At 49.9% G+C, this 18,318-nt stretch overlaps 1 protein-coding gene across 3 annotated transcripts; it reads right to left on the reverse strand.

Annotated features, from left to right (window-relative positions):
• Nucleotides 1–1,225: 1,225 nt before the first annotated feature.
• Nucleotides 1,226–12,890, reverse strand: SPINT1 (serine peptidase inhibitor, Kunitz type 1). Of its 3 annotated transcripts, XM_033108966.1 has the most exons (11): nucleotides 12,635–12,890; nucleotides 11,787–12,326; nucleotides 5,192–5,319; nucleotides 4,846–4,984; nucleotides 4,584–4,754; nucleotides 4,379–4,405; nucleotides 3,903–4,028; nucleotides 3,736–3,786; nucleotides 2,841–3,011; nucleotides 2,570–2,617; nucleotides 1,226–2,145 (listed from the first exon to the last, which is right to left on the reverse strand). In XM_033108966.1, exons 2-11 carry the CDS (start codon nucleotides 12,259–12,261, stop codon nucleotides 1,928–1,930), a joined length of 1,554 nt encoding a protein of 517 aa, XP_032964857.1. In that variant the 5' UTR covers nucleotides 12,262–12,326; nucleotides 12,635–12,890; the 3' UTR covers nucleotides 1,226–1,927. The 3 variants fall into 3 exon arrangements, with proteins under 3 accessions (XP_032964857.1, XP_032964858.1, XP_032964856.1); XM_033108967.1 differs by lacking the exon at nucleotides 12,635–12,890 and having other exon boundaries at nucleotides 3,903–4,034; nucleotides 4,385–4,405; nucleotides 11,787–12,576; XM_033108965.1 differs by lacking the exon at nucleotides 12,635–12,890 and having other exon boundaries at nucleotides 11,787–12,571.
• Nucleotides 12,891–18,318: the final 5,428 nt, after the last annotated feature.

Below are 18,318 nucleotides of genomic sequence, written 5' to 3' on the forward strand. Positions count from 1 at the left end.
AAAACAGAGGTATGAAAAAATTAGCCATCAAAAGGAGACCCACCCTGGGGTGCTAGGAACGTCTGCTTCTCAATTTGGGTGCTTGCTCCTGGGTGTGTGCAGTTAAGGAAATTCAATGAGCTGTATGTGCTTTTGTGACACATGGATATTCACCTCCATTGTACTCATTTAAAAAGTAGCCCCCAACTTCTCACATTGCCATTTCATTTTTCTGTATGGCACTTATCAAAATCTAAGTCTCTCTTTTATAAAACTAGACTCTGGAGCCATATATACCGGGGGTATCAAAAAAATGTATACACATAACTTGTATTAATCTTTTGTTATTGGTATATATTATTATACAATTTTAATAGTTTTTTCCTTTCTTAAAATGTGTACTCATATACATTTTTTTTGGCACCCTCTGTATTTTGGGTTTGAATCTCGTCCTCCTGTAACAGTTCTAAGACCTTGGGAACTCAACTTTGCTGTCAGTTTCCTCACGTGTAAAATGGGGATAACAGTACCTTCATCAGAGGGTTGTGTGCCAAGGCAATAACTTGAGACATGCAAAACACTTCCATAGTGCTTCCTATGTGTTCAGCTTGACAAGACCTCATTTGGCAGTACCTTGCACATAGGAGCTCAATAATTTGTTGAATAAATGAATTAAAAGCATTTTTCCCCCCACCAAGATGAGGTTCAAAGGGAGGGGTGCATGTGGGAGTGGTGTACCTCAACTAAAGGCTCCTGGGAGCAGCTCAGAGTCTGGGGAGCAGCTACATTGCTATGAAGAGTCCAAGGCTTCTGTGGGTGGGAAGGGGAGACAGTGGGGACTTGGGACAAATGGGACCCCTGTCGCTAGACCCCATACCAAAGAGAGTGGAGGTAAGAACCAGGGCTCAAGCCTGTGCTCCCTCCCTCCCTATTCTCAAATACACACTGCAGTGAAGACGCCCCAGCTACCAAACAGGCTTGTTGACAGGATCAAACCAGGAAGAAATACTACTACACAGCAGCACTGCAGCTTCCCTGGGCCCCCTATTTCCATGGCACTCTCACCCCTCCCCTCTGGTGGTCAAACTTGGCACTTCTCTCCACCCTCAGGGGCTGGGGCAGTTTCGAAAGGGTGGGAAAACCTGCTAAACAAGGTGGCCAAAGCCTGAACCGGTTGGACTGGGCAGTCACATCTCCCCCCAGCAGTTCTGTCCCTCTCCTGGCCCACAGAGCAGAGGCAAAAGCCTCACAGAACAAACCATTTTATTACACTGTGGGTGGATTTGGGGCCTGTGGGAAATAGGGGAGCAGGTGGGGGTGTGGTGCTGGAGAGAGCCCTGGGGGGTACGGGGAAGATGGAGCAGCTCTGGCTCCCAGGCCAAGTTGGGGCTCACTCTTGGGGGAAAGGGAAGTGGTAGCACAGGCCACATAGCCACTTTCCACTCCTCTCATCCACCCCCACGGCATTAAATAAACAAAGGAACTCTGTACAGCACAAAATACATAGGGAGGTCCTTTCCCCAGCTCTGGACTACAGAGTAGGAAGGGTAGCTCTGGAGGACAGGGTGGGGCCTCCAACTTCTGATACCACCCAGGTCCCTTCCGGACACCATGGTGTGGGGTTGGCAGCTTTGAACTGGACACAAAACTCCACCTTTCTCTGAAATCCTAGGCAGGCCCATCTGTGTGTGGGAGTCCTGGCTCTAAGGTTTCCTGCTCCTTTCAGACACTGGAGCCTCCTCAGGAACAAGTGGCCTGAGCTTTGCTGAGACATATCCAAGAGTGGCTAGAACCCTGGCTTCTGAGGCAGAGTGGGCCTGGGAAACAGGCAGGAGGAGTCTGGTCTCCAAGTCTTTCCCAGCCCAGGCCTCAGTCTTGGCAAGGAGGAAGCAGGGCCAGGCGAGAGCTGGCAAGAACCCCAAGCCGAACGGTCAAGGCAGCCCCCGGCTCAGAGGGGTCGGGTGGTGTGGTTATAGACCAAATGCTCCGTGTCTTCGGTGGTGGAGACGGTGGAGCTGGCAGGGGTAGGGGGTGGGGGATGGCGGTGGCCGCTGTGGTATCTGTGAAGGCTTTTTCTCTGGTTCTTGATGAAGCAGTAACCCAGGATGGCAACCACCACCACGATGCAGGCGGCCAGGAGCACTGCAATGGCCACCTCCACGGAGCCTGGGGGAAGAAAGGGCGGCATGAAGAGCTCCCAGGGCCTGCTCAGTTCCGATGCCCACCCCCCACTCTGAATTGAAAGGACCAAGTCAAATGGATGACACATGTGGAAGGACCTCCAGCATGTGGACAGCTGAATGGCTCTGTTGGGAGCTCAGTGGGATGGATTCTGATGGGCCTCAGCCCCCAATGGCTCTACTTGCAGGTAGCTTGGGGAAAAGCTTGGGACTGATGGCAAACATCTAGCATGTACTTTACTGTGTTTCCCACCCCTGACATGGCAGCTGTCACTACTGATTGTGACACTGGGCCTCTAGCCAACCTCAGGGTCCTTGTCAACATAGGGTTAGGCAGTCACAGCCAGTCGTGTGGCGCTGACCCTTGAGCTGATACCTCCTCGTTGGTAACAGGGCAGACCAGCACTTACCTCCGTTGGGAATGGGGTTTTCCCGCCGAAGACCAAACACATCCTTCTCTACAAAGTGATGCGGGAAAGAGAAGTTAATACTAAGGGCTGAGACTCAGCTGCTCCCCCCGTGCCCCCAACCCCCCACTGCCATCTACCCCCAGCCCCACTCCAGGTGCTCTGAGGACACTCTGAGGATACAGTGTGACCCATCTAGGCCTCGGGACAGAGCAGAGTGCTCTAGCTAAGGCTTTCCCCTCACCATCGTCCATCCCCCCACTGCCCTGCTCACTGGAGATGCCACGACAGGACTCAAGACACTGCTGCTCCTCCTCAAAGTTGTTCTTGTTGCCATAACAACCGCCATAGGTAAAGCGGGCACAGTGTTCACTGAAGGGGTTGTAGTACCAGCGTGAGATGCTCTCCTTGCAGAGGCCTGTGTCTGGCAGGTCCACGCAGTGCCCTGGGGGGTAAGGAGCAGGCGAAGGGGTGAGCAAGTCCATGGGGCCTCCCTGCTACCATCCACCAGGCTCCACATGGTTGCTGCCCGCCACCTCCGGCCCCACATCAGGTGGAGGACAGCTGTGACTCAGTGAGGGTCTCAGGGGTCCCAGAAACATCTGTAGTGTTAGCAGAAGTAAGGAAGACAAATCCTGGATGATAATCTTAGACACAGAAGTAAACTACACTATTTCTCTTTCAATCTTCTTTCAGTTTTTCTGATTGTGTCAGGTCTTGGTTTTCTCTCTAGCACTGGATGAGTCTACTTGTTAACAAAAGTGGCTGGAGTCTGAGCCCTGGCAAGCAACAATATCCAGCTAAAATTTATATCCAATGTCCAGCTAAAATTATTATATTTATTTTAATAGTCAATCTCAGTTTGTGGCATATAATAGCAGCTTTCCACGGATGATAGTAATGTAAAATTTCCCTTTTAATACATTAAGTTAAAAAAATGATAAATAAATATTAAGTAAACACCATCACAGCGATATGTGGGCATGGCTAAATTTCTGAAGGTGTTAAGAGGGAGCCTGATGCTTGGGAAACAGAGCCAAAGAAGAGAGCTGAGTGCCCACAGCCTGGCACACAAAGCAGGCCCTTTGGGCACGTTGATGGGAAGCGTGAGGACGGCAGTGCCAGCATCCACCCTGATCCAGGGGACGGGGGTGGGGGGGGACTCTCACCTTTGTCACTGGGAAAATGGAAGCTCTGGAGCTCCTCAAAGCCACTGGCATCTGCAAAGGTGAAAGATCAGAGTCACAGGCCCAACAAGGGTCTCCCAGGGGTACAGGGGAAATGGTTAGGACCTCCCCGTCTGCTGCCTACCACACCTCCGTCTCCCAGGCCTTACATTTTTCACAGGTGGCCTCGTCGGAGGCATCGGGGCAGTCGGGAGTGCCATCACACTCCAGGAAGCTGTCGATGCAGCAGCCATCACTGCACTGGAACTCAGTGGAATGACATGTGCCAGAGCACACTGGATGGGGCAGAACGGAGTGGGAGGTGAGGTCAGGCTCCAGCAGAGGCCAGAAAGTACCGAGGCTCCACTATCTACCTGGCCCTCTCTACACCAACACAGCATCATGACACATACTCTGTTTCCCTTCTAACACCATCAACCCCCCCGACCCCATGACCTTCTATACACAAACTGGGCAGATCCTGATAGGAGGATACCGGGCTGCAAGGGGTGGGGTGCTTGGGTCCTTCCACATACTTAGAAGGTACGAATGGGCTGGGCAAAAACAGCTTGGTCAGGGGCATGGACATGACATGGGCTGGAGACCTGGCAGGGGTGAGGGGAATAGGGAAAGGAGCAAAGCCCACCTGGATTGTGCCTTGCCATGGAAGGGCCTGGGAAAGAGAAAAGAGAAGTGAGAGGAGGCAGGGCCAGGCCCCAGCAAGGATGAGCTGATGGGGGTGCCAGGGAATGGGGGACTCTCATGGTCACCTCCCTGACTGGTGAAGAGAGACCACCCGCCCTGGGGGAAACTCCAGACCTGAGCCCCGACGCTACCCCACAAAGGCTCACCTTGCACACTGCGGCAAGCTAGCTTGCACTCTTCTTCCCGAAGGTAATTGTTCTTGTTGCCCAAGCAACCTCCATAAACAAAACTCTTGCAGAGCTGTTCAGTGGGGTCGTAATACCAGCGGGGGAAGGAACCACGGCATCGGCCCACCTTCTTGGGCACTAGGCAATAGTCTAAAAGGAGGAAAGTTGTGAGGGGGCGCCCACAGGGCCAATCAACAGAGCGGGGTGGCGCCAGATGCTGCCTCCCCACTCGCGCCCTCACCTTCTGTCTGCTTGGTGGACAGCACGGTGACGGTGAGGTTGGCTGTTCTCTCTGGCTGGTCTACGCTGGCCACTTTCAGCTGGAACAGGTAGGTGCCTTCCTTGAGTCCCCACAGCTTCACCTGGTCCGGATCGTTCCTCTATACATAGGAGTCGCCATCAGGCTGGGATCTGCGGATGTCCTTGGGCTGCCCCAGAACCTCCCAGCCATGCAACCCCCCAGGGAGAGCAGAGGGACTTGATATTAAGTGTATCCTCAGCTTCTATCCATCTTGGACTATAGCCCCAAAAAGAAAGGGGGCCCTGGAGAGCTGAGGTGGGGTCAGGGAGCCAGCGCAGTTTCTCACCTCTACCCTGACGTCCGTGTCACCCTGCAGTAGGTGCCAATCTGTGTTCTCCACACCCTTCAGCACCAGGGGTTCCTGGGGCTGTACCTTCAAGTCTATGTCTGCCCAGACCATGGGTATCCCGGACCCTGGGGGGAAGGTGAGGTAAGGTCAACTCTCACTGAATGGGCCAACTCTCTCCTGGGGGCGGGCGGCGGTGTGGGCCACACCTAGACCACCCTAGGACTCAGCAACCAACATGGGGCGCGGGCGGGAGCCCGCAACTAAACCATCTTCTTTCTCTTTATTTAGATATATTATGCCTTTGGCAGATTAAAGACATTTTTCTGTTGTAAAACTCACTTTGTAAAACAAATTCCTGAATAACACATGACATCTGATACCATTTAGGAAAGAAATAGGTATATGTCTATATTTTGAGCGGCTTATTCCTACCTTCTGCAATAAGCAGGTCTTGTGCTAATTGTTTTAAAAAGTTAAAGTAACAATATTTGCAAAAAGCCAAATGAGTAAATGTATGAGTAACCCCCATTGCCCCTCTCTGCTGCCCAACTGCTTCTGACAGAGGTCTTAAGCACACAGTCCCCAGGTGGCAACATGGCAAGTCGTGGTGTCCCAGGGTGAGTGGCCACAGAAAGGGGTGCCTCTGCCACCTCCGACAGATTAGGCCTCCAGTTATGAGGGAACCACACCCTCCCTCAGCCTGACAGAGCCTTTGCCTGAGGCTTCTCGTCTAGGGTTAGGGGCTGGAGAGAGAACAAGCCCAAAGCAGGATTCCTGCTTGTAAAGGGTTGAATGGTGGTTTTCCCAAAATATATGTCCATGTCTAAACTGTAGAACTTGTGAATGTGACCTTCTTTGGAAAAAGGGTCTCTGCAGAAGTTATCACGTTAAGCATTTCCACATGAGACCATCCTGGATTAGTTGGGTAGGTGCTAAATAAAATGACAAGTGCCTTTATAAGAGACAGAAGAGAACATAGAGCGAAGGAACAACAAGTTCATGGGAAAACAGAGGCAGAGATCGGAGTTATGCAGCCACAAGCCAAGGAAGGCCTGGACCCACCAGAAGCTGGAAGAGGCGAGGTTGGATTCTCCCACAGGGTCTTCAGAGGGAACGTGGCCCTGCTGACACCTTGATTTTGGACTTCCTGCCTCCAGAACTGTGAGACAATAAATTTCTATTGTTTTAAGTCACCCAGTTTATAATAATTTGTTATAGCAGCCATAGGAAATTAATACACTGTCCTTGAGGGGATTATAGTCCAGTCGGGCAGGTAAGACCCAACAAGATGAAGCAACATGGGAGAAGAGAACCAACAAGATGAAGCCGTATGCAGTACATGTACAGGACAAAGAAAGGGACATTCAGATAAGGGAGAGGTTCCAGCAGACTAGAGGAATAAGGAAAGGTTTTCTGGAGAAGAGAGAAAGGATTTTTTGATTCTTTTATTTTTGTTTTCATTTGTTTGGTTGTGGGTTTTTATTTGTTCTTGTTTTTATTTGCTTGCTGTGTTGTTGAAGAAAACAGAAAACACGAGGAGCCAAAGTAAGGAGCTGGGAATTTGCAGGGCTGGTTTGGTGACATTAAGGAGACCAGCTGGCCTAGACAGACCTCAGAAGGCCCTGAATGCTGGGTCGGGGCATGTGGACATAGCAGGAGTGACATTCATATATTTAGCAACTGGTGGTACAAGGAGGGAGACAGACACTGGCCGAGAGAATTGGTACAGAGTCCTAAAAGCACTGGCTGCACGAGGCATTGACGTCCTAGATGCATGATTGAAGTCCAGGAGTGCTAAGGCAGGGGCCAAGGGCCTGGGTAGCAGGGGCACACCTGGGCTCTGGGCAGCAGCTGTTTACCCATCTGTCTGGAATGATTTCTATGGAGCAAGGAGGCTGGCAAGTGCACCAATGCAGCAGGTCAGGGCAGATACAACAGAAGTGGTTTGAATTAAGGGACAGCTAAGGGAATGGAAGGGAGGATGGAGCAACACTGCTGGGCAGATGCTGGGCTTCTGTGTCTGATGGGTGCTGGGGAGTGGGGAGGAAGAGCCAGGGCACAGGCAAAAGGGAAACCAGATCTACAGGGTTCAGTCACAGAGAATTTAAACGTGTGGGTTCAGTCACAGAGAATTTAAATTTGAGGAAGGGAAGACCATCCAGAGGGGAGGTGCCCACTGGGAGCTACAGAGAGGCCCGCGTTGGAGACAGATCTGGAGTCATAATTATCAACAAAGTTGTCACTTGTTGGATGTGTGCTCGGCACCGTGCTGTATTATCTACTTGCATCATCCACATCAGGGGTTGGCAAATGATGGCCTTTGGGACAAATCCAGCCCACCCCAGGGCATATTTTTAAACGGTTGAAAAAATAAAAAGAATAGTATTTTGTGACATGTGAAAAGTATATAAAATTCAAGTTTGTGTCTGAACAAACCCTGCCTATTCGGTTACATATTGTGGATGGCTTCTTTCACGTTTCAGCAGCAGAAGTGAGTAGCTTCCACAGACATCGTAGGGTCCACAAAGCCTAAAATATTTGCTGTTTGAAACTTTATAGAAAGTTTGCTGAGCCCTGATCTACATTGCCCACCTTCCTAACCACCCTGGCACAACTGCATCCTCGCCCCTCTTTCCAGATGGAAAAATTGACATCAGAGAGGTTAAATGACTTGCCCAGGGTCACTCAGTTTCTATATGGCAGAGTTGGGATTTGAACCCTGGTCTAACTCCACAGCTCATTCTCCAAAACACCATGCTGCAGGTCACCCACCTGCTTAGAGGTGTAATTTTGATTGCTTTTATAATCTTGGAGCTTTTGGTTTTAGCTTAGGTTATATATGTACATGATATAAAATTCAAAAAGTACAAAAAGGAAGTGTGAATCAAGTACCCTGTTCTCCTTAACACTCAAGTTCCTCTTTCCAGAGACATCTGATCTTACTAGTTTATGTGTGTGAATATCAAGAGAGAAATAGTACTGAATTCATAAGAATGCAAGTTCTTGTTTTTCTCATAAAATATCTTATGAGAAATAATTGCACAGTAATACATATAGTTCTCTTTTCTTTTGGCTGCATAGTACTTGTTGTATAAATACACCATAATTTATAACTTATTTAAAACCAGTCCACCAGTCTCCTCTGCTTTAGATCCTTCTTTCTTTCTTTCCTCCCTCCATCCTTCCTTCCCTCCCCGCCCTCCCTACTAAGAACTAAACCATGCTGCCTCACGGTTTATTATTATTGTTAAAATAGCATCACAGTATCCAATTGTAGGATGTGTTGATAGACATTGATATCTTTCCCAGTCTTTGCTATCATAAATAATGCTACAGTGAAGAACTGGCTGGTAAGTTGTTCAACACATGCGTAAGTATAGCCGCAAAATGAATTCTTACAAGTGGAACTGTGTTGCGGTTATATGCATTTACAGTTTTGATAAATATTGCCAAACTGCCCTCCACAGAGGCTCTACAGAGAGTACGTCCAATATAAGAGGGATTTCAAAGGAAGAAGAGAAGGTAAATAGATAAGAACAGCTGCTTGGAGGCTGAGTCACAGGGATTCCTCTTTGATGAGGCAGAGAAAGCAAATACAATGGGGGACTCACAGAGGGTGGTCACAGACAGAGATGAGAAGACCAGGACACACAGTGACAGCAAAGGGACAGAAGGGGAGAGCTTCCACAGAAAAACATGTCAAATAGTGCAGAGGCCTACAAGAATAAGAAAAGGGGATCTGGATTCCAGGTGTCGAGGGGAAATGAGACCGGGAGATCAGGAAAGGAAAGTGCTTGTCCGGAACCAATGCCCACATTGGCTGGAGTTCAGGAGAGGGCCAACAGGGGCCAGTCCTAAGCAGAACTCTGAGAAACAAAGCCAAGGGGGCAGTGAGCTGGGAGGAGCCCGTTCCTCCCTCTTTGCTATTTCAGAAAGTAATCAGCTGTCTGAAAGGGGAAAGAAGACAGACTATACGTGGCAGTCTACCTAGCAGACTCACAGGCTAGCCCCACCAGCCCCCACAGCGGAAGTGGCAGGCAGAGTGATGTGTCAAATCAGCAATGTCCACCCCCACACAGCTGGTCCTCTCCAAGCCCCAGTGCCCAGGAGCAAGGGGCAGATGCCCTGCCCTACCACTCTCTTCTTCCTACCTCCAAGAGAGCAAAGGGCCAGAGTAGTCATAAAGCCAGCCCCTCCCCCAGGTGCCAAGCCCAAGGACATCTCCAGGCAAATACAAACTCCACCTCCTAAGCTACTCCTCCAACAGAAAGAGGGGGAGGGCAGGAGAAGGGGAAGGAGCAGGGTGCTCAGGAGGCCACAGGAATCTGGACTGGACTGGCCTGGCCACAGGCAGGGAAAGGGGAACAAAAAAACCCACCCTGGGGAGGATTTCTCTACCTACCATGTTTCCCCGAAAATAAGACCTAGCCAGCCCATCAGCTCTAATGCGTCTTTGGGAGCAAAAATTAATAAGACCCAGTCTTACATAAGACCCGGTATTATATTATATTACATTCTATTATATTACATTACATTATATTACATTATATAAGACCCGGTCTTATATTAAACTAAGACTGGGTCTTATATTAATTTTTGCTCCAAAAGACGCATTAGGGCTGACGGTCCGGCTAGGTCCTATTTTCGAGGAAGCACGGTAATACAAGAATCAAAGGTTTAGAAGCCCTGAGCACCTGCCCACCTTGCCTGCCATAATGGCCACCTCTAACCTCTTTAGCTGAACTCAGCTGAGAATGAATTCCTTGATACCAAACAGTTTCCCCAACTCCGCAAAATACTGCAGCGCCATGAAAATGGCCTGAAGCTCACACTCAGTTCAAGCCTTACCCAGTTCCCTAAATGCCCAGGAAATCCCCACTCCACCCTATCTTGTGCCAAACAGGCCAATCTGGGGGTGGGAAGGTTTCCAGGAAAGGAAGGTTGTTTCCCAAGACCACATGGCCTCACCCAACTCAACTCCCTGACCAGACCCCAGAGTTTCAGGCACTGGCCTGGGAGTGGGTCTGCCATGGGGCATCTGTCAGCACAGGAAGGGCACAGGTCAATTAGCGTCGTCACCACCTACACTCTCTGCTACTTCCTTGTGGAACAGGCTCAGGCCCTGGTCCAGTGGGACTTGGTGGCCCTGCCAGACCCAGAGGTGGTACCCCCTCCTGGAATCCTCATCCCACTTCTCAGAGATCCAGGATTGCTCCTGGAAGGATAGGGAGAAGAGTGGACCCTTAACCTGGGAGAGAAAGTGGCCCAGGAAAAGGCTGGAGAGGAAAGTCCCTCCTCCACTTTCCAGAATTAAGAAAGACCACCTCCAGACTCAGTCCCAACCTAATCCTGGTCCTTGGGTGCCCCAGGCTCTGATTCTGTCAGCCCACTGCGCTGTCCTTGGTCAGAGACAGGCTTCTTCCAGAAAGGTGGTCTTGTGTGAAAAACAGCACAAGACTTTTGGAGGTCCCGTCTTGGATTGAGTCCTAGATCTACTATTTATGGGCAGCGTTATCCTGGACAGATTATTTAACATGGGAGTCAGTTTCCTAACCTGAAAAATGGAATGACTGCTAATAGCACCTTTTTCAGAGGTGGTTGTCATGAGGCCTCAGTGAGAGGTTGAGTGGCACAGAAATCAGTAAGCTGTAAAGTACTAACAGAGGTTATCAGTTGTGACCCATCCCTGCCCTAGAGCCCCACCTGGCCAGAACAGCAGGTGGAGAGAATGGAGAACAAAGGTCTCTGGAGGGGCCCTGATGCCAGCTAACTGCTTAGTCCCAGGAGGAAAGGGGAGCCCTGGCCCCCACTTTGCTCTTATCCCCGGAAGTAAACAAGCTGAACAGACAGCTTGGCTACCAGATGCTAGGAAGGGAGAGGGAGCCCTGCCTGGCTCACGTGCAGACACACCTGCCTGGACAGCTGACATCCCTCCCCTAGGAGGTATATATACCAGTGGGCTGACTCACCCAACCCTCCTCACCCCCACCCCAGAGCCTCTGGCTACTGTGCCCACAACACAGCCCCTTCCCTTTTGGGTCAAGCTCAGACTGGCCTTGTTCTTTAGTTTCCGGGGTCTGGCAGTTTTCCCCAGAACACCAAAGGCCAATCGATAGGTGGGAAGAAGGGGTGCAGAGAGATGCAAACCAGTCCCAAGCCCAGCAGTGGAAGAGGAGTGTCTCCTTCACCAGGCTCTCTTGCAGGGGCCTCTGATGGAACTTGTCCAGGGGTGCCTACTAGTCACCTGGTGGCCTCCAGACAGCTCACTTCCTGACCCAGCATAGCAGAGCCAGAAGTCGGGAATTCTGAGGAGCTGCCTCCTCCACCCCATGCACACATTCCAGAGCATGACCCCACTCAGCACCCCGAATTCAGGAGGGAGTCTAGGAATTCAGTGGGGAGTCTATCCCTCCCCACTCAGCTAGCCTGTCCTTTGTTTACTGTTTATGCTGCCTACTTCTAAGGAGGAGTTGGGGTAGAATAGGACTCTTCTCAATCAACCCCTTTCTGATGCTCGCCTCCCCCAGGACTCCATAACCAGCCCCTTTCCTGAGTCTCCCCAAACCCACCCGTCCCCGCACCCCCTCCTTACCTCCAAAGCCCTGGGTCCGCAGCTTGCGGTAGGAGCGGTAAACCTCCCGCGTGAGGTAGTTCATGAAGCCCTCCCTGGGTGCGAACTTGCACACGAAGTTCTGATCATAGAGACAGTTGATGAGGAAGCAGGAGGCGACAGCGTCCTCCCCGCCGCTGGGCTGCAGCTCCACCAGCGCCAGGTTGCAGTTCTGGGTAGTGCAGCAGGCGCGCACGCAGTCCCGGCCGCGGCGCACAGTTGGGGAGTCCAGGAAGGTGGCCCCGTTGCTGATCGAGGCCTCGGTGTCGAGCACGAAGGCGGGTACACCGGGAGTAAAGCGGTCCAGGCAGGAGGCTCCAGCCGGCAGCGCGGGGGGCGTGGGCGGCGGCCCGGCGTCGGTGTCCGCGAGGGCAAGCGGGCACAGGAGGCACACGGCGACAGCTGGGAAGTAGGTTTGGGAGAGGTGGGCGCCAGCCATCGTCCTCCCAGGGGCCATCGCCCTCCTCCCCGCGGGGGTCACCTTCACAGTGCGGGCCTCTGGGCTCCAAGGGTGCTTGCGACCTGAAAAAGAGGAGGGGACAGAGGAAGAGACACACGGAATCAGCCGGGGAACCGGATCAGCCGGGGAGATTTCAAGGGAGGCGGGCCAGCCCAGAGGAAGTGAAGGGGAGGGCTGCGGAGCAAGCAGTACCCCGGGAGTGAAGTGGGGCACGCAGGCCCGGCCCCCCCAAGCACGCTCCGGTGACCCGGCCGCCAGACCGACGGCCAGATGGATGGCTAAGGAGGTCACTTTTCCGGGCACACGCTCGAGCACAGAACAAAGGGCTAAACATGCTCCGATCCCGCTCCACCTCCAGGGCCCGGGTTACCTGCGCAGGTGAGTGGGGTGGGGCCGGGCCTGCTGAGGTTCCGGTCCCTACTTCCTGCGCTGCTCGGGCCACCGCTTCCGCCCAGGTGCCCAGAGCGGTGGGGATCGGCCACCTCCTCCCCCTAGTTTCTAGTGAAACTGAGTCAGAGCGGCCGGGGCGGAGCAGACATTAACCCCAGCGCCGCCGGCCTCGCCCACGCCCGGAGCGCCTCCGCTGGCGCTTCCCAGCCGAGTTTCCCGAGCACCTGCCCCGCAGCTCCAAGATCCCCGACCCCTCCCCCGCAGCCTGGTCCCTCCCAGAGAGGCGGAGGCCTGGGGGCGCTCTGCCCCGGGCCGCGTCCCTCGAGGCTGCCCTACGCAGCTCTCCACCTCGCTGGGATGGAGGCCCTGCACCCGTATCCCTGGAAGCTCAGACACTGCCGGACTCTAGCGAAGTCCGGCACGTGAGAGTTGGGCGTTCTGGTGCGGCTGCCTCCCGCCTCCTTTTCGGGTCCCGGCCAGCATTTCCAGTTCCAGGCCTGAGGCGCTTGTAAAGGGGCAGGGGGTGGAGAAATGGGGGAAAGCCCGAAGCGAATGGCCTTGTCGTCGTCGTCAGCCCTCGGGAAATGTTTTCCATTTCGTGGAAGAGATCCCAGAAGCTGTGTGGCTGCACCTTTTTTAACTGGAATCTGGGTGCCTGCTCCTTTGTCACCGCCCTGGCCCGTCCTGGGAAAGCCCTCCTTTCTGCCAGAATGAGAAACTAAGGCGAGTTCCTGCTGCCAGGCTTCCCTGTTTGACGGGCAGTGGTTCCCTTTTGTTTGAGGCCATTCCTCATCTTGTACTAACCTTTACTTTTGTTTACTTTCATGTCTGTCGGAACTGAGATCCTGTTTGCGCTCATGTGTCTGCTGTTCCCTCCCCTGAATCGCAGGTTTCTTCTCCTTCCCCAAAGGGGTGCTCCCGGTCGAGAGGTGGCCACTCGCTTCCAGGGAAATGCCATCCTTGAAAGCTAGAGGTTCCAGCTCACCAAAGTCGCAGAGTGAATGACCTTCACAGAACCATGGACTCCTCATTGCTTTTTCTGAGTGAAGAACTCCTCTTAAAGACCATTCCGTGCAGAGCAAGACTGGTCCTATTAATTCTCTCCCATAGAAAGATTCTACACCTTTTCACGATGACTTAACACCCGCCTCTCGCACCCAAAGAGAACATTCTTCTTAATTTGTCATCTAGAGCAACTTCGCCTACTAGGTCTTGTAGCCAACCCCTGGCTCATTTTCCTGGCTGAAGAGCGACATCTCCCAGTTGCCCACTTTATAGCGGGTGGGGGTGGGATCCGGGGTCTGTCTCCCTTTCTCTGGATTTTCTGTTTTTCCACAGCCCCTGGCACCGTGGTGGACATAGGGCAATCCATGATGGTAATGGTGGGAATACAGCAAATGATTGTGCAGTTACTGGAGCGAAAGAGTTTTGTGATTTGATTCCTGCCTCCCCCAATACCTGATACATACAGGAATCCTAACACAGGAGACTATTACCTTATGGTAATATTACATTACCATAGATTTATCATTACTACATCCATTATCCATGCCATTACAAAACCTACTTCTTTCAAACACTGACGAGGCCCAAATCCTGTTCCTCAGCACTTTCCACATATTGCCCCAGATGCTCAAAACAAACCAAGAAAATAGGTACTATTTTTATCCCTGTTTTACAGATGAGCAAATAGTTTCAGACAAGCGAATTAACTTGTCAAGTCACATGGCAGTTAGGTGGCAGAGTGAGGGTTGGAGTCCCAGCAGGCCCATTCCATTGCTACCGTGGGCTTTTCTGCACTTGCAGTTCTGAGTTCAGATGCAAGTTCCACCCTCAGATTCAACTTGCCTGAAATGAAAACTCATTTTCAACTGGTAAGCAGCCACTATTAGTTGAGATGCTTACTGTGTGCCAATTGACATATATAATTGCTAATTCTCATGACAACTCTGAGAATAGTTTCCACTTTGCAGAGAAGCTTAGTAACTCCACCAAGGTCACATAAGAAGAGTGGGAGGCAAGGCTGGATAGGGGTTGAGCTTGTAGGCTTCACACTGAGACTACTGGGTTTAATTCCCTTTTCTGTCTCTTACTATTGGTGTGGCCTTAGGCAAGTTATTTAACCCCTCTGCGCCCTAGTCTCCTTGTTTACAAAGTAGGATTTCCTGTGGTTATAAGGATTAAATGAATGAATACAGAGAAAACAGTTGGCACTGTGAGTGCTCAATAAATGTTACCTGGGAGAAAAGTGATAGAGCCAGAATTTTATCCCAAGTCTCTCTGACATTAAAACAAACAAACAAACAAACTTTTCCCACTACCTTATGCTGCTTCTTATATACTAAACAGAAAAACTACATCTGAAGGGGAAAAAAGATAGTCCAACAAAGTGGTGAAAGTGATGGCATTTGAATGGTGGGAATATGGGGTAAGATCTTTTTAGTTTTTAAATTATTTCCCAATTTCCCTTTAGTGAGCATGGAATGCTTCCATAAGGAAGAGAGAAATATGTCATGACAACCTCCACAGTCATCACATTTAGCCCCAAATCACTCTGTCTCCACATTCTCTCCTGGCCTCGCTGTCCCAGTTACTTAGGAGTTATCTGTGCCCCTTGCCTTTCCTTGGGCTTTCCCTCCAAATATCCAGCCAGCCCCTGGGTCCTGACAGTCTTTGTTGGTAATCGCTCACATCTATCCCTTCATGTCTATTGCTACTGCTGCCCTTGCTCTGGGCTCTGTGCCAGCTTCCAGGTGGACTCCCAGCCACCCTGTGCACCGCATGAGGTTCCCTCCTCCAGCCCTGCCTTCATCTCTCCTTCACCTATTCAGACCCTGGGTGACCCCCATGAGCCTCTCTGGCAGTGTGTACAGAGCCAGCTGTTCCCTGGATGAATTCATAAAGTTTCGTTTGCGGAGAGGCAGAGTGTCAGAGCTGTTGGGGACCTTAGTTAAAGCCCTTCCCATTACATGTAGGAAACAGGCCCAGAGATTCGTCCTTGATTTGTTCAGAGACATGTAGCTAGTATGTGGCAGAGGCCAACCCAGACGTTAGGTCTCTTGACTGTCAATCTTGGGTCCTTTCCATGATTCTGAACTACCTTTCTACAAAGCATTTCCAGATTATGTTGTTTTCTAATTCTATATTCCAAGCCCAAGGATAGGTGTCTGGATGAGTTAGCTCTTTTTTTTTTTAGACCATGTGGCTCACTCCCCCTCTGTGAACTTGGGGGGGAAAAGAAGGCATGAGTTTACGCTATAGCCTTCATTCCCACTGGCCATATCACCAGTACCAACCATTGCTCTTAGGAGTGGGTGATCTGGTAAAAAGATTCAGTCCTTAACACCACAACTAAAAAAGGAGCACTGAGTGACTTGTCTCAGCTGGTGGTGTGGGTGGTTTCTATAGGTAGGTGTGGTGGATTGTCCACAAAGATGGCCAGATAGTAGATGCAACCTCACCTTCCTGTATGTACAGGCTAGTCTTCCTACCAAGAGGTGGCGTCGATCTTTCCCTTCCCTTTGTTACTTGCTTTGACCAATAGGACATAACAAAGTGGTGCCACGTGACTTCCAGGCCTCAGCCCTGTGGCTTCCATTTTTCCCTTTTAGGGCCACTGGAAGACAGCAGGACCCTGGAGGATGAGAGACTCTTAGGGAGAGAGGGGTCCAGCTGTCTCACAGTCAACACCAGCGGAGGAGCTGCATGAAGCAGTCTTAGCCTCAGTCAAGCAGCCCCAGCAGAGATTAGCTGCACCTAACGTCCTCCTCAAGTTGCAGAATCATATGCACATTAATGGCTGTTTGTTTTCACCTTTAAATTTTGGGGTGGTTTGTTATGTGGCAATAATAACTTGAAACAGAAGGATAATGTATTTACAGAATAAATTTTAGTTTTAATAATCTAAATGAAAGCCCACTAATCCCCTTGATAATGTAGAACCAAGATTTTTTGATAAGGAATTGTGGGGAAAGTAATGCAATAGGTGAGGCTGCTGTCATTGGTTTAATCTTTGTTTAAAGGTGACAGGTCCTCTCAGATACTGCTGCAGCCCTAAAAGGGACATTTTTGAAGAATTCTACTCATGTCAAAAATGTTCACAATAGGGCCCGCCCGGTGCCTCAGATTGTTGGAGCTCCGTGTTCCTAACTCCGAAGGCTGTCGGTTCGATTCCCACATGGGCCAGTGGGCTCTCAACCACAAGGTTGCCAGTTCAACTCCTCAAGTCCTGCAAGGGATGGTGGGCTGTGCCCCCTGCAACTAAGATTGAACACGGCACCTTGAACTGAGCTGCCTCCCAGATGGCTCAGTTGGTTGGAGCGCGTCCTCTCAACCACAAGGTTGCCAGTTTGATTCCTCGAGTCCCACAAGGGATGGTGGGCTGCGCCCCCTGCAACTAGCAACAGCAACTGGACCTGGAGCTGAGCTGCACCCTCCACAACTAAGATTGAAAGGACAACAACTTGACTTGGAAAAAAAAAAAAGTCCTGGAAGTACACACTGTTCCCCAATAAAGTCCTGTTCCCTTTCCCCAATAAAATCTTTTTTAAAAAAAGTTCACAATATTCCAGTGTGGTAGGTAACATCTAAATGATCTGTACCTGCTGGGGTTCATGCCTTTGTGTAATCTTCCCGTGAGTGTGGCTGGACCTCCTGACTGGCTTCTGAAGAGCAAAATACAGCAAAAATCATGGGATGTCACTTCCTAGATTAGGTTACAAAAAGACTGTGGCTTCCATTTTGCTTGATATCTCTCCCTCTCTTGGTGCCCTCGCTCTAGTGAAAGCCAGCTACCATGTGGTAAGTAGCCCTCTAGAGAGGTCCACATGGCAAGGAACCAATGTCTGACCAATAGCCCTGGCTGGCACCTGGCTTGCTGCCTTCTGAGAATCCATGAGCCAGAGATGCCACCTACTGAAACAGTGCTATAATAAATGCTATTGTTTTAATGACAAGCAATTGATAGCAATCTATATGTCTAATAATAGGGGATTGATTGAGTAACTATGTCATAGAATTGCCTCTAATAGAACAGGTTGAAACCTATTAGTGAGTCCTGAAAACAAAATGACTTACTGTCAGCATTTGAAATAAATTAAATTAAATTTAATGGAATAGAGTTGAAAATATCAGAGTGAAGGTAAATTTTGTTTTATAAGAAATTTTTGTTTCATGTTTGTATATGTATCTGTTGTGATTTTAAATTATTTCCTCACTCTGAATTATGGTCCAAATTTTGAAAACTCTGCAGTGTTAAAAAAATATGTACAAAACTACTTAATGAGACAATAAGTATTCAACATATATTAAGTTACAAAATAACATGCATATGTTACAAAATGATCTAATTTCATGAAAATCCAAAACAAACAAATCTATATGAAAAATGGAAAATAAATACACCAAACAGATCATTTATACTTTTCTTCTTTTACGTATGTTTTAGAATTTTCTACAATGAACATGTCTTTTAAAAATGTATTTCTTGAATAAAAACAATAGTTTTTAATGTTTCCCAAATAATTATACATATATAGATATACACATATATCTATGTATATGTATATACACATATATCTATCTATCTATCTATCTATCTATCTATCTATCTATATAGCATTTTCTCAACTATGTTAAATATATATAGTTAAGAAAAGACCAGAA

This window comes from Rhinolophus ferrumequinum, chromosome 6 (genome assembly GCF_004115265.2).
Source record: "Rhinolophus ferrumequinum isolate MPI-CBG mRhiFer1 chromosome 6, mRhiFer1_v1.p, whole genome shotgun sequence".
Taxonomy (NCBI): Eukaryota; Metazoa; Chordata; class Mammalia; order Chiroptera; family Rhinolophidae; genus Rhinolophus; species Rhinolophus ferrumequinum.